This window comes from Lycium ferocissimum, chromosome 12 (genome assembly GCF_029784015.1).
Source record: "Lycium ferocissimum isolate CSIRO_LF1 chromosome 12, AGI_CSIRO_Lferr_CH_V1, whole genome shotgun sequence".
Taxonomy (NCBI): domain Eukaryota; kingdom Viridiplantae; phylum Streptophyta; class Magnoliopsida; order Solanales; family Solanaceae; genus Lycium; species Lycium ferocissimum.
The window spans coordinates 40,095,690-40,119,259 of NC_081353.1; the positions used below are offsets into that span (position 1 = coordinate 40,095,690).

Genomic DNA, 23,570 nt, shown 5'->3' on the forward strand with positions numbered 1-23,570 from the left:
AGGGTACGTAATAAAACATACTAAGAGATATATATGAACAGAAAATTTATGCTTTTTTACATCACAAATTAATTTTCACTTCCTATAAGTCCTAGATTGGAAACTGATAAAATGTAGTCATAAAAAGAATGAAAATATGAGACATGTCCACATCTAACTTCATATATGTTATCTTTCTGTGTTCAAAGCAGTATTTTAACGAAATCAGTTTCTATTTTAAGAATCTAAAAGACAGGAAAAATGTTAAGGACAAAAAGTAGATGGAACAGAAATTTCCGAGCCCACAAGTTTCTTGTATGTCCTTAAGATCTAATCCCCTCACAGTTGCCAAGGTTAATGGATTAATTCCTCCCAGGATATATTGGAAAACTATTTTGCGATAACAGCAATGCAAATTGCAGAACTTCAGCGAACTCAAATGGCGGCAACGAATCACACGACTCTATAACATTTTTGTTTTGAAACCAAATGCAGGGTGTTTGTAACTTTGTATTGTAGTTTTAAGTCCCTTGGCTTGTCTTATGATAGCAACCACGGGAAAAAACCATGGAGCATAGTCCATTGTTTCGTTATTGTCGAACCGGTTTTTCTATATATACTAAATGATGAAAGCCTGTGCTAGCACGGGCCCAACACAAAAAATAGTATCACACTTTTTTTTTTTTAGTCTATCTAAAAAAGAATGATATATTTTTATGTTTAGAAATCATTTAACTTGAAACTTTCCCTTTTACCTTTGTTGAAATGATTTAAATCCACACAAATATCTATGACTTGTTTTAGACTACAAGTTTCAAAGATCTTTCCTTTCTTTTTTAAACTTCGTGCCTAGTCAAACTATGTCACATAAATTTGGATAGAGAGAATACCTTTTAGTAATATAATAATGGAATTTTTATTATAGAAAGTATTATAATTCAATTAATTGAAAATATCAATAAATTATTTTACGTAGTCCGCTTTTTCTATAGATGACTTTCCTGGTTTGGTTCTCCAATTGAAAGATTTGAAATACACCTTCTTCTACCGAGTTTCATGTCATCATCTCTTTCTACTCAACAACACTGAAAAACGCTTTCATGCGTTAGCATTTGTTGTAGTCTTATATTTTTAAGTATAGACCAACTTTATCATTTTAGGAAAATATATGTATACGTTTCTTGACCGTTTATATTTCGTCTTCTTGATGTTATTCCTCATTTGTGTGAGACGTATGTGTCTAAAATTAGTGCATTTTTATCCTTACCCAAAGGTATAAGTTTTAAATCTTTTGGTTTTATGACTTCTTTAGCGGTTTTTGTGTTCAATTTAAATCGTTATTTTTTTTCCTGAATTTCTCTTCTTTAAATTTTCTCTAAGCACACCTTTACCATTTTTTGAACTTATTATCATTACTTTGACTGTCCTTTTTTTTCTTTTTTCTTTTTATAGAAAGTAATATAATTCAATTAATTGATTAATTGAAAATATCAATAAATTATTTTACTTAGTCTGCTTCTTTTATATATGTAGTTCGCTTCTTTCATATATGACTTTCCTGGTTTGGTTATCCAATTGAAAGATTTGTAATACACCTTCCCCTATCGAGTTTCATGCCATCATCTCTTTCTGCTCAACAACACTGAAAAGGTGCTTTCATGCGTTAGCACCTGTTGTAGTCTTAAATTTTTAAGTATAGACCAACTTAATCATTTTAAGAAAATATGTATATACGTTTCTTGACCGTTTATATTTCGTCTTCTTGATATTATTCCTCATTATTTGTGTGAGATGTATGTGTCTAAAATTAGTACATTTTTATCCTTACCCAAAGGTATAAGTTTTAAATCTTTTGGTTTTATAACTTCTTTAGCGGTTTTTGTGTTCAATTTAAATCGTTATTTCTTTTTTCTCGAATTTCTCTTCTTTGAATTTTCTTTAAGCGTACCTTTACCATTTTCTGGACTTATTATCATTATTTAAATATTCTTTTCATTTTTTTTTTTTTGCAATTGTCTCCTACTTCTTCCCCTGGACCCCACCTTATTTTATTTTTTATTTATTAACTATTATAGAAGAGTGGGTGGACGACGATCTCATGCCCAACCTACTCTTCTATAATAGTAGAAATAGAAAGTGTGCAGTAAGGGTGCTTGTAAATCATTAGATACCCTTACTTGACTCATCCCAAGCAATGCTTAAAATGCAAAGCAAATTTCCTTCTGAACCCCTTGAATTCATGTTCTAAGGTTATTTTTAAGCTTTGAGCTTTCTTCACATCCCTTTCTATTACTCCTTCCGTCTCAAACTATTTGTCGTGGTTACTAAAAATAGTTATCTTAAATTATTTGTCGTGATTACTAGAAATAGTTATCTCAAATTATTTATCGATTTAGAAGTTCAAGACACAATTAATTATTATTTTTCTTCATTTTACCCTTAGTAAAGTTTTGTCATTAATGGAGATGACAAATAAATAGAGTATACATTTAATGACGGGAGATTATAACTTAGACATAAATAAGGGTGAAGTAGGTTAAATATCCATCCTAATTAGTACTCCCCCCATCCTAAGGTAACACTTATTTTGGGACAGAGGGAGTACTAATTCTTCTCAAAATTAGTACTCCCTCCGTCCCAAAATAAGTGTTACCGTAGCGAAAAAAATTGTCACAAAATAAGTATCATCTTAGGAATTCAAGACAAAAATTGACATGTGATTCCAATTATGCCCTTAGCATTAAAGAAGTAATCCTCTTTAATATTATGCAATTCTAAAAATCATCTAATAAATAAGAGTAGTTTAGTAAACTCTATATTATATTTATTGATTTCTTAATGGACGTGATTTTTGCTAAGGTGATACTTAATTTGGAATGGAAAGAGTATTTCGTAAAGGGCGTGTAAAATAAAAAAGCGATAAATAATTTGAGATGGGTGGAGTAGTAAGGTTGTCAAAAAGCTCCTTTATGACATTCTCAAACTTTTCAATGACATGAAGTAAGCTTTTTGGAACCACAATTTTGGAGTTTTTCCCAACCAATCTATACCTTATTAATAAAATAAAAATGTAGGCTTTTCTTTTCGACTGCAATATTAAAAAGTTGTACTAGACGCTAAAAATATATAACAAAAAATAGTAATTACACCTAAAAAAACTGCATCGAATTCTAAAAGTGAGTTAAAAATAGCAAAAACTATAAAATTATACCTCTAAATATGAGTTCTCGCTTATTTCTTTTTTCTTCATAGTTTCCCTCAAATCTAACCCAAAAAGTTCAATAAATATTTAATAAAGACTAAAGTGTCAACTTCTAACAAACTTAAAGGACCAAAACTTATTCAATACATACTTAAAGGTACTATTTTGAATCTACATTTAAACATAAAGTATCATTTTTGTCATTTCCTCAAACAAGAATCGTCATAATCTGATTCAGTTGAAAAATCAAAGTCTTGAAAGTACTCAATAATCTGATTCTGTATGCATTATCTATCCACCTCGATATTCGTACCAAACCCATGACCAATTTTTTGTCCTAAAAAAACAACTTTAAAAGTTTGTCTTGTTATATATAAATTAAAGAATTCTCTTCTCCTTTTTTTTTTCCCATAAAAGATTTAATGGCAAGCTATGGAAATTCTGACTTTAATCTTGAATTAGTCATTTCACACAAATTCCCTGAGGTATTTTATTCTTTTTTCTTTTTGGGTTCTTTAATTTGTTTCAATTTTGCTTAATCTGTTAGTATTTTTTGTTTATTTGCAGAGTTTATATACTTACACTGAAAGGTACAACTACATACTGGTAAAATTAGGCTAGGTGGATTTTTATTTCTTGGGTGTTCTTTTTTGTTTAATGATTAACTTATGGGATTAGCTATATGAATCTTTTATATCATCAATCAGCTATAATTCAATAATAAACTAATTGGGATAGGCTGTATGAATCTTTTATACTCCCTCTGTTTAAATTTGTAAGTTTGTCTTACTTTCCTTTTTAGTCTGTTTGAAAAAGAATGTCTATTTGCTTTTGTTTTTGAAACTCTTTATTTTCAACTTTTCACATCGTTTAAGATCATAAGATTAAAGGGTATTTTGATAAATTGCACATATATTTAGTTTAAGACCACAAGATTAAGAGCTCGTTTGGATGGGCTTATGACTTTGGCTTATTTTTGTTATTTCAGCTTAAAAACAAGTGTTTAAAAGCTATGTTGCTCGGACTTTTCAAAAATACCAATGGGTGTTTGTCGGATGCGTATCCAAAAAAAAGTGTTTTTTGGAGAATCGGACACGGGTGCAGCAGCACTTTTGGAGAGTCCAAGTAACATAGCTTAAAAGCATTTTTTTTGTCTTATCCAAACACTACAAAAATGCTTGAAACTATTTTGGCTTAAAAGCACCTAAAATAAGCCAATCCAAACAGGCTCTAAATGACATTTTGGTATATTTTACCTGTCTTTAGTTTAATACCACAAGATTCAAAAGTACTCTCTCCGTGCCAAGTCAAAACCAGACAAACAAATTGAAACAGAGGGAGTATATATTAATTTAGTTCGATTCGTGTTAATTTCATTGATTCATGCAAATGGGTGTGCTTGAATTCAGGTTGTGTTGATCAATTTTGGATTTTTTTTTCTATGATGTTCTTGTTAATTATGATATAGGGATGCTGCCCTTTATGCTCTTGGCGTAGGAGCATGTGCAAAAGATGCTATTGATGATAAAGAACTTAAATATGTTTATCATCAAGATGGTCAGGAATTCATCCAGGTATTGTTAATGACAGGAAGTAATGAATTTTCGTTTAGTAGAATATGATTTACGTCGTAGTCCTATCTGCAGTTTTATCTTCTTCAGTTGTATTTTCTCGTGTTAGATTTAGTGATGGCAAAGGTGAATTTTTTTTTTTTTTAATCTCTGGAAAGGCTTAGGTACATTTAACTCGAATGTGCCTGTTGCTAAACGATTTACTATGTGTAGTCAACATCGAAAGGGCATACTTTGAGTAATTCTTCATCCTTAATGCCCTTGCTGTACTTGCACATAAAAGAAAGGAACGTGCTCATCTTATTGGCCTAATAATTAGAAGGCGTTTGGCCATAGATTCCAAATATTTTTCACTTTGTTTGGAATTTATGAAGCTGGAGTTGTGTTTGGTTATACTTGTTGCAAAGGTGATAAGAGAGCACTTTATTTGGATTTTGTGAAGATGGAGTGGGAAAACAAATTTGGAGTACTTTTTCAAATTTGGAATCTAACTTCAATTTGGATATGGAAATTTTATAACCAAACACTAATTTTGAAATGAAGTGAAAAATTATTCCGGGAAAAGTGAAAAATTAATCACTAGACTATACTTTCCAGAACTGCAAAGGTTTTAAGAGATGAGAATTGAGATGTAATTCGTTACTGTAATTGATTTGCACTTTTTTGCTTGTGGCCTTTTATCTTTGTAGGTCTTGCCAACTTTTTCTACTTTGTTCTCTCTTGGAGTTTTGCCGCAAATTGACCAGCTTCCAGGCTTGCAGTGAGTAGAACACATCCTTTACTAGTTTTTGTTGGGGGCACAGGAGTCATTTCCTTTTCTATGTGTATCCAGTTTTCCTTAAAGATGCAATACTGTTGCTTTTGTTTCTCCATATATTTGATGAAGTGATAAAGAAAGAAAAGTTGCTTGTTCTTATGACTAGAATAGAATGTAATTTATCTACACTGCTAAATATTATCTTAAGAAAATTGTTTCTGCTTTCGTTTTGCTAGATTTGATCCACGTCTTCTACTGCACGGCCAACAATACATTGAAATCTATAAGCCACTTCCTTCGCATGGCTGCGTAAGTGCCTGTCTACGTGCCTTAAATTATCTAGCAACAACGTTTATTTATCTCTTAAATTTACGTGCAGAAGGTGTTCTGCAATGAATGAAGTAATATGGGAGTAATTTTTTCTCACGCAACTAGTTATAACATGTAGTTGGACAGAGAGGCGAGTGCAGGATTTCAAGAGGATGGGTTCACCATTGCTTTTAAGATAAGATATAAATTTTATAGTGACATCAACTTGGCGAGCAAAACGTTAAAAGTTGCTTAGAAATTTAAAAGAAAAAAAGGACACAAAAGTGCATTCAGTAGGATTCGATCCCCTGACCTTAAGGTATTAAACCCAACACTTAACCAGTGCTCCACACGGTCTTGTTTGACTATGTGTTCATTCAGTTAATATTAGATATATTTTAAGAATTATATACATAATATACCGAGTTTAGTCGGGTGACCATGGGTTCACGTGACCCATTTTCTCTACATAAATTCGCCCCTGGTTGGACATAGCCATTTTTCTTGCATCGATGTTCTATATGTAATACCAAAATTCGTTCTACAAACCTCTGCTTTCATTCCCAAAGTTCACATGTTTGTATGTTTATTGAGCTTATACATATCTTATATCCTCTGCTTTCATGCCCAACTTTGCAGTGACGGCGTTTAGTTCACTTCTTGTATATTTATACATACACCAAAACCATTTTATAATTTTGTGTTGAAAGAATATGGACTCTTATCATCTTTTCCCCTTGTCTTTACGAATGCGGTATAAGTTATTTCCTTGATCTTATTGTTGCAGATACTAAATAAAGCGAGTATTGCTGGATTGCATGATAAAGGTATGATTTCAAATAGTAATGAGAGATAAGTTAAGCAACTTAAATAAGTCGTATAATATCAAATTGGACAATTGAAGAAAAATTTGGACAGCTACATTTGAAGGCATCTGAGTTTGAGGCAAATGGTTTATAGCAAGTCTCCCATTGTTGTGCAGAAACATTTCTCAGTTAGGTAGTTGGTGGGAATAGTTGAGTGGATATAATTTTAAAACTTCATTTTGATAGCTAGGGTTGGAAACAGATTAACAGAAATCAAAATGATGTTCTGTCATTGCTTGCTTGAGATGCAGCATTGAGAAGAGATGACATGTAAGTAATGAATTTTTGATTTGTAACAGGTAAAGCAACTGTTCTTGAAATAGAAATTGTGAGTTACGAGAAAGAATCTGGTGATCGGCTATGCATGAACCGGTAAGTTTTAGTTTAACTGATATGCCTAGAGCTATTATGCTGAAGCTAACAGTGAACACCACATATTGATTGCAGGTTGGCCGTTTACTTGAGGGGTGCTGGTGGATTCTCGAAGTCATCTCAGCCTTACTCTTACTCGAGCAATCGTAGTAATCAATCTGCCTTTCCTAAAATTCCCAAAAGTCAACCTTTTGCTGTATTTGAAGAATGTACGCATGCATCACAGGTAGGTCACATGAGTTTTCTAGTGTTTTTTATGGTCAGTTATTACACAAATATAAGCGTGCTTGTATTTATTTGAGTTGTGTAATACCATACATCTCAAAGGCATGTTATTTCTCCTACTTACATCCTCTTTTGAGGGCTTAAAATTTTGTCATACTTGTTTTTGTTGGATTTTTGAACTTTTTCTAATGTGGTAATGCAGGCTTTGCTGTATAGGCTATCTGGTGATTACAATCCATTGCATTCAGATCCGATGGTTGCAGAAATTGCAGGGTAATCTACTAAGAGCAACTCTACGTAACTCTCTATATATTGTTGTAACTATATCTTATGAGTAACTTGTTCTACTATTTTCCAATTAACTTTTATGTTCTGTTATCCTTGGGCTACTTCGTAGTCAATGTTTGCCAGTTGTTGATGCTTGTGAAAATTGTGTGATGTAGACATGGAGAACCCATTGTTTGCACAAAATAGGAAGAATCATTTGTCAAACTAGAGGGTGTGAAGATATCATGTGGGAAATGTTCTGGTTTTCCTATTTTCCCCACACTTTTTGAAAGAAAATATCAACTTAAACAAGTTTTCTTGACTGGCAGTATTGATTAAGTTTTACAGTTGGTAAATTGTTAAGGCAGGTAAGATTTTCGGCCCTTCGACTTTGCCCATGTAAAGGAAAGATTTAGGAGTTTCCAACTGCTATATTTCATGATAATGTTGTTCCCCAATGTCTTAGGCCTAACGCCCCTTGCCCCAATAACAATTTCTTCTTACAACTGTAGAGGGTAAAAGAACGTACTCCTGATTTCCTCCTCACCATCTTTAGAGTTTGTTTTTCTTCTGGGACATACCCCTGGAAGATGAGTCCTATCACTGAAATGCATGTCGGAAAATAAGTGCAGAAACTAAAAACTTTGTAAGAATTTGAAATTTGAACTTGGACATGATGCTTATACATAATTGTACATGGCTTATTAATTTCAACAACCATATTACCGTCCATCCCCTAATATTCATCGTTTTATCAAGTGGAGTTTGTACAATGCCCTTGGTTGGAATAGTCTGTGTAACTTTAAGGTTATACCCTGATCCAGAAAGGTGTTTCTTTTATTTAAACTTTTGTGTCTTACTTGAAGCGTCAATTAACTCTTTGTTAAGCGCATCAGCTGAAGGATCGATTTTGCTTCTTCAGTGCTGAAGTTGAATTTGTGTTACCTTCATTATATTCCTAGCTCTAGCGGAGCAATATCATGTTAATATCTTTTTTTTTTAATTAATCTGTTGTCATGCATTTACCAATATCTCACAGCAATCTAATTTCTTTCGATGTACTTTGTCTAGATTTTCTCGTCCAATACTGCACGGGTTGTGCTCACTTGGCTTTGCAGTTAGGGCTATCATTAAATGTATTTGCGGAGGTGATCAGAACATAATAAAGAGCATATCTGGTAGATTTCTGCTTCATGTCTATCCAGGAGAAACTTTAATTACAGAAATGTGGTTGGAAGGGTTGAGGTATGTTGAATTAGTACATCTTTTATTACGGAATTTAATCTATCTATTTGGTGTTTAGCGGACTAAAAGGCATTTGTCATGCGCAGAGTCATATATCAAGTGAAGGTTAAGGAACGTAACAGGGCAGTGCTTTCTGGATTTATGGATCTTGATCGTTTAAGTTCATCTCTGTGATTGTTCATGGTGCGCTCACAAGGAAATAATGTTTTGTATAATAACTTTTATTAATTCGTACTTTATATCTATTTATACATTCTGGATCTTTAAATCTTGATCATTTATGAATTCTCATGGTACATTACTAAGGAGAGAGCTTATTGTGCAATAATCTAAATTACCATTCCCTTTTGCTATAGTTTAAATTTTTTATTTCTGTGTTCTTTCTCTCTCAGTAATTTTGACCTTCAATATCATTTGACAAATGTGATGTTGGTAAAAGCTCCTTTGGGCAGGCATAGATCCGTCTGCCTAAGGGACACGGTTATTTGTCTAGAATTTGTGTCCATAATGTCAAGAATGAGATAATACCTCATCATTATTTACACCTCATGAATTGCCCAATTAGTATGCATTCTAGTGATAGAATCTACAGTAATCAGAAGTTGCACAATAATGAGGTAAGAAATTTGGGCGCGTCTTTGTGATGTGCGAGTTAAACGCGGTTTTGGGCCGAGGTCGTTGGGCTCCTGGCACTTCTTGGTAAAGTGGTCTGATCGGCAAGTCCCCCTCCTGTCGCAATGTGGTGGGACATCGGAGGCTGTTGCACCGTGTCCAACTCGAAGGAGCTGAAGTTAGACGTATTGGATAGTGGCTCAATTCCTAGGGCAGCGACCCATAAGAACAAAGGAGCTTTTCATAGTAGGCGAGCCTAGTACCCAAGTTAGATTGTGGTTGTATTGGCTCCAAGCAGAATGGAGGCCCTTTAGGTGTGTGTTGACCACACACTCCCGCTTTTATGGATTCAAACCCAAATAGAATTTGTTATTCAAGCGGGGAGTCTCAAACACTATCATATACTATAATTATTCAAGTGGGAGGGAAGATAAAAGGATGAGCACATATTCTTCTACTTCCTCCGTTCATTTATACTTGTCCAGTATTTTAAAAATAAATTTTCACTTTTACTTATCACTTTTAGCATATCAAGATAAGACAATTTATTTTTTACTGTTAGCATATCAAGATAAGACAATTTATTTTTTATTGTTTTACTCATAGTATTAATTATTCACTTCAAATCATTTTAAAATCTAATAAGAATACGCACCAATTAATATGTGTATATTGGTAAATTATGTATTTTATTTATTATTTTTTAAATAACATAAAAAGTTCAAAATGAATAAGTAAAAGTGAACGGAGGGAATAGTTATTAATTTGTGTGCCATCTAGAGTCTGTCAAAAGGCCAGAGGATATCTCCGAAACAAAAAGTAAATGCAAAACCTTAAAACTCTTGGAATGAAAAATCGTAAAATTCTAGCTCCAGTACTTTCTTACCTCAGATATTACTCCCTCCGGATCAAAAAAAATATTCATTTAGCCTCTTTTTTTGGGTTAAAAAAAGTGTCCACTTATCAAATTAAGAAAGAATTAATCATTTTTTTCGGATTTGTCCTTATTAAGTGTTATTTGATCAAATCTCAACACATATATAATTAGAAAGCGGTTAATTAAATTATCTATTTTTATCTAAAATAGTTTTTTTTTAAAGCGTACTAAATAGGTAAGTGAATGTTCTCTTTTTAATTCGGAAGGAGTAATTCACTTGACTGGCGTGACTTTATAATTAACATTTATACTATATCAAAATTATAACTTCTAATATCTAATTTTGGATTGAGTTATGACTCGCGACTTGTAAGCGAAAAGTCATACTTAAAGGTACTATTTTGAATCTACCTTTAAACATAAAGTATCATTTTTGTCATTTCCTCAAACAAGAATCGTCATAATCTGATTCAGTTGAAAAATCAAAGTCTTGAAAGTACTCAATAATCTGATTCTGTAAGCATTATCTATCCACCTCGATATTCGTACCAAACCCATGACCAATTTTTTGTCCTAAAAAAACAACTTTAAAAGTTTGTCTTGTTATATATAAATTAAAGAATTCTCTTCTCCTTTTTTTTTTCCATTAAAGATTTAATGGCAAGCTATGGAAATTCTGACTTTAATCCTGAATTAGTCATTTCACACAAATTCTCTGAGGTATTTTATTCTTTTTTCTTTTTTGGGTTCTTTAATTTGTTTCAATTTTGCTTTATCTGTTAGTAATTTTTGTTTATTTGGTATTTGCAGAGTTTATATACTTACACTGAAAGGTACAACTACATACTGGTAAAATTAGGCTAGGTGGATTTTTATTTCTTGGGTGTTCTTTTTTGTTTAATGATGATCTTATGTGATTAGCTATATGAATCTTTTATATTCATTTTTAGAGCTTGTTTGGTGGCTGGTTAGAGTTTCGCAAGTATTTGTAATATGCCTTTGAAATATTTTAAGTATTAGTAGAGTTAAAATTTCGAGAGTCAACCAAGTTTTTCTTTGACTGGAATTTTTTTTATATTCTTTGAAATATTATAAGTTGTTAATTATTGTGATTTATAATATTTTTGACTTAGTTTCCAAGTATATAAATTTTATTTCACAAAACGTAAAGCTGCTATGTCCGGATTCACGGTCAAAGTTTAGAAGTTTGAATCTTGGAATTCCAGTTGTGCTGTGCCACATAAATTGTGACAGAGGGAGTATTAAATTTTGAACAGATAATTTTAAGAGTGTAATGAGTTTAATAAGAACTTAACAATTGAATTTATCAAGTTTAAATTCTAGATCCGCCTCTGAAGTTCGATCTTTTCATGTTAAATTTATTATTTCGGGCAAATGGGTGGGCTTGAATTCAGGTTGTGTTCTTCAATTTTGGACTTTTTCTATGATGCTCTTGTTAATTATGATATAGGGATGCTGCCCTTTATGCTCTTGGCATAGGAGCATGTGCAAAAGATGCAATTGATGATAAAGAGCTTAAATATGTTTATCATCGAGATGGTCAGGAATTCATCCAGGTATTGTTAATGACGGGAAGTGATGAATTTTGGTTTAGTTAAACTTGATTTATTTCGAGCCATAGTCCAATCTGCAGCTTTATCTTCTTCCGTTGTATTTCTCCTGTTAGATTGAGTGATGGAGAAGGTGAACCTATAACTGGGACGTGTCTGTTGCTAACGATTACAATGTATAGTAAACATCAAAATGTCATACTTTGAGTAATTGTTCATCCTTAACGCCCTTAGGGGTTGTTTGTGAGGGTGTATAAGAATACTACTGAATAGGGTGTATTACTAATGTTGGGATTAGTTATGCTGGGATTATTTTTTATTCCCTTTGGATTGTTGTATTAAATGAAAAGGATGTATTAGAATATGAATAGTACTGAATAGAGTGTATTAGAACTGGAATAGTACTAATATTGTTAATGCTATGATTTGCTATGTATAAGAATAGTACTGAGATGGGTGTACAACTACTACATAGGTTGAAAACACTACCAAATAAGGGATTAAATGATACCAAAGCTAATACCAGTAATATTTTCTCTAATACCTCCTACCAAACGACCCCTTACTGTAGGTGCACAAAGAAGAATGGAACGTGCTCACTTTACTGGCCTAATAATTAATCAATAAATTATACTATCTATGACTGCAACGGCTTGAGGTGAGATGTAATTTGCTACTGTAATTGATTTGCATATTTTTGCTTGTGGCCTTTTATCTTTGTAGGTCTTGCCAACTTTTTCTACTTTGTTCTCCTATGGACTTACTTCGCAACTTGGGCAGCTTCCAGGCTTGCAGTGAGTAGAACACATCCTGTTCTAGTTTTGGTTGGGGCCAGGGGGGTTCGGTTCCTTTTCTATGTGTATCCAATTTTCCTTTAAGATGCACTACTTTTGTTTCTGTTTCTCTATGTTTTTGACGAAGTGATAAAGAAAGAAAAGTTGCTTGTTTTTATGACTGTAAAATAGAAATATAATCATTCTACACTGGCAAGTTATTAGCTTAAGAACATCGTTTCTGCTTTTGTTTTGCTAGATTTGATCCACATCTTCTACTGCACGGCCAGCAATACATTGAAATCTATAAGCCACTTCCTTCCCATGGCTGCGTAAGTGTCTGGCTAAATGCCGTAAATTATCTAGCAACAACATAATTTATCTCTTAATTTTACATGCAGAAGGTGTTCCACAATGAATGAAGATCAACAGTAATATGGGAGTAGTTTTTCCTCGCGCAACTAGTTATAACGTGTAGTTGGACGTACTTGCATCGATGTTCTAAATCTAATACTGATATTGTATCTACAAACCTCAGCTTTCATTCCCTAAGTTCATATGTTTTATATTTATTGAGCTTATGCATCCCTTATATCCTCTGCTTTCATGCCCAACTTTTGGATAGTGGCATTTGGTTCACTTCTTGTATATTTTTACATACACCAAAATTATTCTATACTTTTGTGTTGAAAGAATTTGGCCTCTTCGTGTTTGTTATTAACTTTCATTTTCTTTTATCATCTTTTTCCCCTTATCTTTATTAATGCGGAATAAGTTATTTTCTTGATCTTATTGTTGCAGATACTAAATAAAGCGAGTATTGCTGGATTGCATGATAAAGGTATCATTTTGAATAGTAAACAGAGATAACTTAAGGAACTTCATTAAGGCGTATGATATCAAATTGGACAATTGAAGAAAAATTTAGACAGCTACGTGTGAAGGCATTTGAGTTTGAGGCAAATGGTCTTTAGCAAAACTCCCATTGTTGGGCAGTAACTTTTCACTATTAGGCAGTTGGTGGGAATGGTTTAGTGGATATACTTCAAAAACTTTACTTTTCTTTCTAGTTAAAGGCATTTTAGAAACAGGTTAGCAGAAATCAAAATGATATTCTGTCATTGCTTACTTGAGATGAAGCATTGAGAAAAGAAGATATGTAAGCGACGAATTGTTTATTTCTAACAGGTAAAGCAACCATTCTTGAAATACAAATTGTGAGTTATGAGAAAGAATCTGGTGACCGGCTATGCATGAACCGGTAAGTTTTAGTTTCACTGATATGCCTAGAGCTATTATGCTAAAGCTAACAGTAAACTCCACATATTAATTGCAGGTTGGCTATTTACTTGAGGGGTGCTGGTGGGTTCTCAAAGTCATCTCAGCCATACTCTTACTCCAGCAATCGTAGTAATCAATCTGCCTTTTCTAAAATTCCCAAAAGTCAACCTTTTGCTGTTTTTGAAGAATGTACACATGCATCACAGGTAGGTTGCATGAGTTGCCTATTATTTTTTATGGTTAGTTATACCACAAATATAATTATGCTTGTATTTAGTTGAGTTGTGAAGTACGATAGTAACATACATCTCAAAGGCATGTTAATACTCATACTTACATCCTCTTTTGAGGGCTTGAAAAGTATGTCATGATTTCGCTGGATTTATGAACTTGTCTAATGCATATGCAGGCTTTGCTGTATAGGCTATCTGGTGATTACAATCCATTGCATTCAGATCCAATGGTTGCAGAAATTGCAGGGTAATCGAGCAACTCTATGTAACTCTCTACATATAGCTGTAATTATATTTTTTGAGTAACTTGTTCTACTGTTTGCTGGTAACTTTTATGTTCTGTTATCGTTTAGCTACTTCGTAGTCAGTAGTTGCCAGTTGTTGATGCTTGTGAAAGATGTGTGATGTTAGACATGGATCACCCGCTGTTTGCACAAAATAGGAAGAAAAATAATTTGTTAAACTAAAGAGTTTGAAGGTATCATGTGGGGAATTTTCTGGTTTTCCTATATTCCCCACTTTTAGAAAGAAATATTACCAAACTTAACGAATTTTGTTAACTGGCAGTATTGATTAAGTTTTAGAGCTGGTAAATCATTAAGAGAGGTAAGCTTTTTGGGCCTTCCACTTTGCCCTTCTATGCTTATACTGGCCCTAGCACGTGGACCATGTGAGCAGAAAAAAAGGAAAAGATTTAGGAGCTTCCAACTGCATACTTCATGATAATGTTGCTCCCAATGTCTTAACTCTTATGTTAATATCTTAAACCCCCCCCCCCCCTTCCCCCCGGTGGGTGGGGAGGTTGGGAACAGCAATTTCTTGTAAAAACTGTAGAGAGTAAAAAGAAGGCACTCCTGGCTTCTTCCTCACCATCTTTAGAGTTCGTTTTTCTTCTAGGTCGTACCCCTGAAAAATAACTGCAGGAACTAAAACTTTTTAAGATTTGAAATCTTGAACTTGGCAAATGATGCTTAGACTAATTGTATGTGGCTTAGTAATCTCAACAACCATATTTTACCGTCCATCCCCTAATTTTCATCCTTTTAACAGTTGAGCTCGTACAAATGCACTTGGTTGGAATATTTTATATAACTTTAAAGCCATACCTTGATCCAGAAAGGTGTTTTTTTTTTTCATTTAAAGTTTTGTGTGCTTCTTGAAGCTTAATTAACTATCTCGTTAAAGACATCAATTAAGGGACCGATCTTGCTTCTGCAACACTGAAGTTGAATTTGCACCAACCTCATTATATCAAGTTACCCTTTTTTTAAAAATCTGTTTTCATGCATTTACCAATATGTCAACTGCCATCTAATTTCTTTCGATGTAATTTGCCTAGATTTTCTCGTCCAATACTGCATGGGTTGTGCTCACTTGGATTTGCAGTTAGGGCTATCATTAAATGTATTTGCGAAGGTGATCAGAACATGATAAAGAGCATATCTGGTAGATTTCTGCTTCATGTCTATCCAGGAGAGACTTTAATTACACAAATGTGGTTGGAAGGGTTGAGGTATGTTGAATTAGTCTTTTATTACGGAATTCAATCTGTCTATTTGGTGCTTAGCGGACTAAAAGGCGTTTGTCATGCGCAGAGTCATATTTCAAGTGAAGGTTAAGGAACGTAACAGGGCAGTGCTTTCTGGATTTGTGGATCTTGATCGTTTAAGTTCATCTCTGTGATTGTTCATAGTGCGCTCACAAGGAAATAATGTTTTGTATAATAACTTTTATTCGTAATTTATATCTATTTATACATTCTGGATCTTTAAATCTTGATCATTTCTGAGTTCTCATGGTACATTACTAAGGAGAGAGTTTATTGTGCAATAATCTAAATTACCATTCCCTTTTGCTATAGTTTACATTTTTTATTCCTGTGTTCTATCTTTCTCAGTAACTTCGACCTTCAATATCATTTGACAAATGTGATGTTGGTAAAAGTTCCTTTTGGGCAGGCATAGATCCGTCTGCCTAAAGGACACGGTTATTTGTCTAGAATTTGTCTCCTTAATGTCAAGAATGAGATAATACATCATCATTAGTTACACCTCATGAATTGCCCAATTAGTATGCATTCTAGTGGTAGAATCTACAATAATCAGAAGTTGCACGATAAGGAGGTAAGAAATTTGGGCGCATCCTTGTGATGTGAGTTAACCACAGGTTTGGGCTAAGGTCATTGCGTTCCTGCCACTTCCAGGCAAGGTAGGGGGAGCCCCCTCTTGTCGCAATGGTGTGGGGTGTCAGAGTTTGTTACCTCGCAGCCAACTCGAAGGGGCTGAAGTTCGACGCATTGGATAGCGGCTCAGTTCCTAAGGTACCCATTCATAAAAACAAAGGACCTTTTCATAGTAGGCGAGCCCAGTACCCAAGTTAGGTCTTTTTTTTGTGCGGATTGACGGTCATTTGTGGTGGTCTTTAATTTTGTCCTTAAAATTGGTGGTCTTTAATTTTTTAACTTCGCCTAATACTCCGAAGTTGTGGGTTTGAACCCCAGCTCAATAAATAAAATAAAAAAATCGCAAGGCAGAATTTTGCAAATCTATCCACACAAATTCTGCTTTTAAGGCCCAATTCAGCGAAATTCTGCCTGAAGAGCAAAAGTTAAAGACCACCATTTTGAGGGACAAAAATTAGAGACCACCCCAGCGAAGGGCAATCCTGCAAATTGCACTATATAGGTTGTCATTGTATTGGCTGCAAGCGGAATGGGGCCGTCTTAGGTGTGTGTTTGACCATGCACTCTCGCTTTTATGGATTCAAACCCTGCCATAAATAAAATTTTGTTATTCAAGTGGGGAACCACAACACTACAATAAATATTGTTATTCAAGTGGGAGGGAAGATAGGAGGAGTCCTTATTCTTCCAAACTGGAGCCTGCCAAAAGTTCAGAAGATTTCTCCGAAATAAAAAATAAAATGCAAAACCTTAAAATTCTCGGAATTCAAATTCCTAAAATTCTTAAGTTCTAGTACTTCCTTACCTAAAGGTCTTTGATATTTAATTCACTTTAATTGGCTTGGCTTTGTAATTTACATTTATACTACCATATATCAAATTTATAACTTCTACGTAATAATGACTCTCTATTTGTAACCAATAGAAAAAGGGCCTTGATTTTAAATATGTAAATCTTTTAAGTCTTGAGTTGGAGACCAAGAAGGGGGTTAGATAAGCATCATTACCATATGTTGGGTAGAGTAATAACGTTCGACATGTAACAGTTGCATCATTTGACCAGGTGGGTCGTCATGACTTAGGGAACTTGAATTCATTAAAACTGATTTGAAGTTTGAAAACAAAATCTTCTATAATAAGAAGGCAAAAAGAATTTGACTGAAATCAAAGAGGCATTACTTCATTCAGTTCATACATATAGAATCTTCAATGTATAGCCTCCGGAGTTGTTGAAATTTCAGTTAGATTTCAACCATATTTTAAGCCATCGTTTGAGCAACCGCCATAAAATAGATAAAAGCTGTAGATTATATATTTACTAGAGTACTACTCAATAGTAGCTTACGCACACTAATGTACTCAATAGATTAAAAAAAAAAAAACATTTGCACAATTCACTACTACTAGTAATTATGTAATTACATCTAAATTTCTACAACAAGTATTAGTTACACCGGTAATTTGATAAAAATGGTAACTGACCTATTACAATAATTTAAACTACACTAATGTAACATTTATACCGTCAGCATGTATAACTTAAAGTCAAATATAAAAAATAATAAACATTGTAGGGACAGAAAGGCATAAATACCAAGTTTCAAGCTTTGCCTAGAGTAGCTGGTTGTGCTGGTAGTTATGTACTATAAGAAAATATTAAAGTGATATTCATCTCATCAGAAAAAACAACGAAATACCAACCTAAAAATCAACGAGATAGGTTATAGGGAGATACCAACCAGTCCTTAACTTGAATTTTTCAACCTTTTCTCATGTTATATGCATTAAGAATGTTGGGTACAAGTTGGTAGGTAGTTACTATAACTCGTCTCTTCTCATACTACTCATTACATAGCATGACTACTACTACTAGTAATGCATTTAATCTGGTCTGCTTTAATGGGAACGTAGACCAAGAGCAAAAGCCATTATACTTTATTGGAAATGACAAATATCAATCATGAGCCTACTCTTTTTTCACTTACAGTCTCTACAATCTTCATATACTGTGTAGTGTGGAATAACTCACCTGCAGCAAGTGTGCTCAAAGTCTTTTGCACTTCCAAAAATGGGGGGCTTGACCCATAGGGTATGTTCCAGTACTAGTATGTCCAATATTCTTGAATCCTAAGTGTAATTTATGCCATGTGTCCAAGTTATTTTAATGGTTGAGATCATTTTATTAGTTATTGTTATTAAACAAGGAAAAGGGTCTAAATATGTTACTGAACTTTGAGAAAAGACCAGTTATGTCATCCATCAATTATTGGGTAAAATATGCCCCCGTTACAAGATTGGTTCAAACATGTCTTTATTTACTAAGGGTGAAATTTTTCCAACACGGCCCATTTTTAAAGAGAAAAGGTTTCAAATTTGCCCTTAAACTTTGTGAAATGATCTAGATATGCCCTTGAACTTTGCAAAAATCATGCATATTTTATTTTTCTCAGCTGCCACCCATCATCGCTTTAAATGAATTACCCCTATAGTGATTGATTCACTTCCACTTGAAAACCACTGCTATTTCACCTCGACAACACTCACATAATGAACACATAGAAATTTCATACAAAAATCACGCCTCATTCAATCGGTCTCTCTCAAACCTTCATCTTTACTTTTTTTTTTTCTTGTCACCATTTTACTTCTATTCTAAGACCAACGATCCTCAACCATTATAATACATCCTTGGCCAGCACAATATTGTTGCAAATGCTTTAGAAGGTAAATAATATGCACCTAGATTTATTTTTAGCATTAGGAGGTTGATGTGGAGCTTTGACATCGTGAAAATGGTGATCCGAGATGAATTGCTGATGGAGTTGTTCATTGTTTCATACTACTCAAACTAATGAACAATAGCACCACCAAGTAAAAGTTTGACCGTTGCTGGAAACTTAATCAACACAACTTCATCATTAATCTTTCTCAAATCAGCAATAACGATGTCAAAGCTTCACGTCAATCTTTCTATTTTCAATAGTTCCGCCATTAGTGAATAAGGTATATTCGGACTAATTTTATAATGACATATTTTACCTCAACTATTGACGGATGACATACTTGAGCCATTATCCAAAGTTCGGATCACATGGCATGAATCACTTTGTAGCATTGAAGAGTACTGGAGCAAATCCGAACCTCTATCCATAGTGTCATAATTATTACTCCTTCCATTTCAATTTCGTCAGTTGATTTATAGTATGATAGTCAAAGTAACTAATATTTGGTGTGAATTCAAATATATAAAATCGTCAATTTTTTTAAAATAAAATTTACACATTTAAAAATTAAATAAAAAGTACTATAAATCATACTAATAGTTAGCAATTCAAAATATTTAAAAAAATATAATCAAAGAAAGGAAATCTTGACTCTCCAAATAATAACTAAAACACATAAATTAAAACGGAGAGAGGACTAATTACCTTAGCCACAAGGACATCACCTCTTTTATCAGTCCCATCAACATCCGTCCTGATAATTTGACTGGGGTGTCAAATATTGATCCAGAATTGATAATGTAAATGATCTTTTTGTAGAATTTGTTATTAGTATTAAAGTACTTAAGAGATCATAGTAATTAATCAGACCATAGAGGTGGAATATAAACCTAAAAAATAAGAGAACTATCTACTCATTATATTAAATTATATTAATAATATAAAAACTTTTTATATTGATACAAGGTAATCCTTTCGTATAAAATGCCAAAAGGAAAATACACACACACACACACAAACAACAAGCATAACAGTCTCACCTTCTGGTCCAGGAAATGCAAATCTAACACTTCCGTAGTTTTGGTTAAAATAGTACTAGTAGTAATGAAATAAGAGATGATTTTTTTTAAAGAGATGGTATATGGTAAAGAACGAAACGCAAACCAACCTATATATCTAAGTTCTTACCATATAGGGAAAGATCCTGCATCTTTGCGGATCCTTCGATTATAGACGTGGAGCTATATTAATTTTTTAACTATTTCAAGGTAAAGTTAATTTCATAACACAAATACATATTTAGGACAAACCTATTGAACAAAAACCAATATACCAAAATTAGATATATATGTCTTCACACAAGTTCATACAAACACATTAGTAACCTTTTTATTTTCAAGGGTTAGTAAAGAAAAAAACTTTCTGAATTTAATTTGCATTAATAGATGAAGAGAAAAAAGTGAAAATACCTTAAGGAGAACAAACATGAAGAACGTGTATTGGTTGTCTAATCTTGTGTTTGATGTGTGTATCACGAGGGTTTTACAAAGAGAAACTAACACAGCTCTGTTGGCAGTATGCCCACCTCCACGTTAAACTTGCTTTACTTTTTTGTCCCTCTTTAAAAAATAAAAAAAAAACAAAGGAAAAGTGGGAAGGGAGATCGATATTCCAAAAGAAGATCCATGGCAAATTTCCGGCCGAGAAGTAATCCATGCGTTCCATACAAGAAAATAACCGGCAATGCCTAAATCTTTGATTTTGAATTCATTGTTGAAAGCTCATCGATTTCTTGTTTTAATATCATCAACATATATATCATTCAACGAAAATTTTTTAAATTTCTTCATCTAAATCACCGTGTGAAAAGCGTTGTTCACGTCCCGTTGAAAAGAGGCCATAAAAAATGCACCGTATTGGAATAAAACTCACCATTATATCCCATTTGCAGTATTTCTTACTTTAGTACCTCTTCCGTATATAGTTATCATCCATGGCAAGTTAACCCGGGATGGCGATGCTTTTAACAAATATGTTGGTTTTACGAGAAATCAAAGGAAAAAGAATTAAAGTAGATTTAGGAGATGAAAAAGCATTGTCACATATAAAATCAGACAAATGAGAGGAAAAAACGTATTTTAAAGAGTAAGTCTTTAAAATCGTAGATGACACATCCATTATAGGAATGATGTAGTATCGGGGAGATTGGGGTGAAAAATGAGGGAAACCAGATCACACAAAACATTTTAACAGGAAAGAGTTGTGACATAGGCACGGTATTGGATTCAAGTACTTTATACCCCTTTTTTCCAAATGGGTAACCTAGAAATATTCCGGGGAAAGCCCTTGGAGACAGTTTCTCTCTATTAGCGAGAGATAATGTTGACACAAAAACTAATTTTAAATTTAACATATGTAAGATGGTTATATAGTACATACATAATACATATTTAGTTGTGGGGTAGCACAAACCTATCTAACAATTTGATTTTGTAGACATCGATAAGTCCAAGTTGTTCTAGAAAATCATAACTCCCCTTATAAGTTGGAGTTTTGTAGGTCCCCGTGTCTATATGAATCATAAGTAATGTTGTAATGGTAGCTTAGTGTCTAGCCATAGGACATATATCAATCATTGAATATATAAAATGACAAAATTAGATCTAGAATCCAGCTTATTAAAGAGGATGTAGATGTAGATGTGTCGTTGAAATAGTTCTTCAGTTGTTCCTGGAAGTGTTAAAAAATCACACAAACTATTTGAATCCTCCGTAAGAATGAGTTGTTCAGCAGAAAAATCCCGAATATTAAAACCAAGAGTTCTTCAGTTGTTCCTGGAAGGAATAGGTCCGAACTCATGTCCTCAGCTGAGCTTCACTTCTTTTGCTTGTTTGTAAACTTGACAAACCAATTTGCCTTCAAGCAACAAACTTGAGAAAATTCCTCATTCCATTACATACAAACACATTATTCTTGATTTAGCAAGATTGACCTTTTTAATTTTCAAGGGATATTTGCCCTAATTGTTGAATATGCTTCATTCAAACCTAAAATTATGAAAAAAACTTTCTGAATTTAATTTGCATTAATAGATGAAGAGAAAAAAGTGAAAATACCTTAAGGAGAACAAACATGAGGAACGTGTATTGGTTGTCTAATCTTGTGTTTGATGTGTGTTTTCTCGGCGGATCACGAGGGTTTTACAAAGAGAAACTAACACAGCTCTGTTTTTTTTCTTGGCAGTATGCCCACCTCCACGTTAAACTTGCTTTACTTTTTTGTCCCTCTTTAAAAATAAAATGTACCAGGGCCCAAATTTAATGTGAGCCCAATAAAATGTTTAAAGGAAAGGAGTTAGAAGGTTCTTGAACAAACATGGAAGATATTTCATCATGGACAGAATGCCAATGAACTCTGTAAGAAACCCTTTGTCAAACCTCCATGAAAATTGAACAATAGTCTTTGCATCATCCTTTTTTCTTTTTCTCGTGTAGTACTAATAATTAAAAGAAAGAAGGCATATATATGGGAAGTGGACAATATATGAGAGTATTGAAACTAGGGCAGTTGGGCACTATTTAAGATGGTGACAGAAAGAGTTTATGTGTGTTTTCACATGATAGCTGTAAAATAATAAATAGGGGGTTTGATCTTCAGAGGAGAGAAAGGGAGAGATCATAATCAGATTGGATGTTTGATGTTTCTTATTCTTCCTCTGGAGAACATATTTATAAGCTGAGAGAAGAGACTCAAAACCCTCGTTTCTGATGAATAAGATCACTATTTTCATGTTTTATTCTTGTCTTATAATTCCTCAAAACCCTCGTTAAGGCTGAGAAGAAAAGAGGGGCTGCTAAAAAAGGGTTTAGATTTTAGCCAACAGATAGGGAAGCTTCTTGCGTCTTACTGCCCTAAAATGACAAAAAACATTAATTATAACTTTAGTTTTATATTGCCATTTTTCCCTCCGAGTGTTTAATACCTGCTTTGGTCCTGACTAATTAAGAAATTTGCATCATCTAAGGTCTATTTAAGAGGAAAGTGTTCATTACCAAGAACTTTTTTTTACATTCAAAGGACTCTAGCCGAGAATTTTAATTAAGACCGGAGGGATTTATATTCATCCTGGTACATCTTTTCAAGCGCTCATGATTACGTATAAGTTAACCACTTTATTAAAATATGTCACCTCCTTTATAATTATATTCTTAGCCTCAATAAGCCGTTAAATGTTAAGCATGTTCCAATTGAGAGATGAATCTCCATTCTTGTCGGATTTCATGTTTTTTTGACTCAACACCTTTAACAGTGAGAATGTATAGAGAGTTTTTGCCAAAGTACGTTCTACAAAAATATGAATGGTATCGTATTATCATTCTACGCATGGCTCTTACATAATTTTTACCAAATGGTACTGATACAGAAGAGAAACCGAGATGATCGATGAGACGGTTTTGAAAAATCTAATTTTATTTATACAAAATAAAATAACTGAAATATATTGATATGATATAAATTTTATAAA

General features: G+C 33.4%; 2 protein-coding genes and 1 long non-coding RNA gene across 5 annotated transcripts; all 3 read left to right on the top strand.

Annotated features, from left to right (window-relative positions):
- The first annotated feature begins 3,396 nt into the window (after positions 1–3,396).
- Positions 3,397–9,162, top strand: LOC132039034 (enoyl-CoA hydratase 2, peroxisomal-like). 2 transcript variants are annotated; one of them, XM_059429583.1, is made up of 12 exons: positions 3,397–3,461; positions 3,599–3,666; positions 3,749–3,771; positions 4,650–4,755; positions 5,442–5,512; positions 5,746–5,818; positions 6,606–6,645; positions 6,984–7,056; positions 7,132–7,282; positions 7,484–7,554; positions 8,620–8,793; positions 8,880–9,162. In XM_059429583.1, exons 2-12 carry the CDS (start codon positions 3,604–3,606, stop codon positions 8,965–8,967), a joined length of 933 nt encoding a protein of 310 aa, XP_059285566.1. In that variant the 5' UTR covers positions 3,397–3,461; positions 3,599–3,603; the 3' UTR covers positions 8,968–9,162. The 2 variants fall into 2 exon arrangements, with proteins under 2 accessions (XP_059285566.1, XP_059285565.1); XM_059429582.1 differs by lacking the exon at positions 3,397–3,461 and having other exon boundaries at positions 3,483–3,666.
- A 426-nt stretch (positions 9,163–9,588) lies between these two features.
- On the top strand, positions 9,589–16,927 carry LOC132039036 (uncharacterized). Its single transcript, XR_009410340.1, has 3 exons — positions 9,589–9,719; positions 16,353–16,520; positions 16,825–16,927. It is a non-coding gene; the product is annotated as an uncharacterized LOC132039036 (long non-coding RNA).
- Positions 10,672–16,011, top strand: LOC132039035 (enoyl-CoA hydratase 2, peroxisomal-like). 2 transcript variants are annotated; one of them, XM_059429586.1, is made up of 12 exons: positions 10,672–10,798; positions 10,935–11,002; positions 11,093–11,115; positions 11,754–11,859; positions 12,577–12,647; positions 12,886–12,958; positions 13,428–13,467; positions 13,815–13,887; positions 13,963–14,113; positions 14,317–14,387; positions 15,480–15,653; positions 15,736–16,011. In XM_059429586.1, the coding sequence occupies exons 2-12, from the start codon at positions 10,940–10,942 to the stop codon at positions 15,821–15,823; spliced, it is 933 nt and encodes a 310-aa protein (XP_059285569.1). In that variant the 5' UTR covers positions 10,672–10,798; positions 10,935–10,939; the 3' UTR covers positions 15,824–16,011. The 2 variants fall into 2 exon arrangements, with proteins under 2 accessions (XP_059285569.1, XP_059285568.1); XM_059429585.1 differs by having other exon boundaries at positions 10,678–11,002.
- Positions 16,928–23,570: the final 6,643 nt, after the last annotated feature.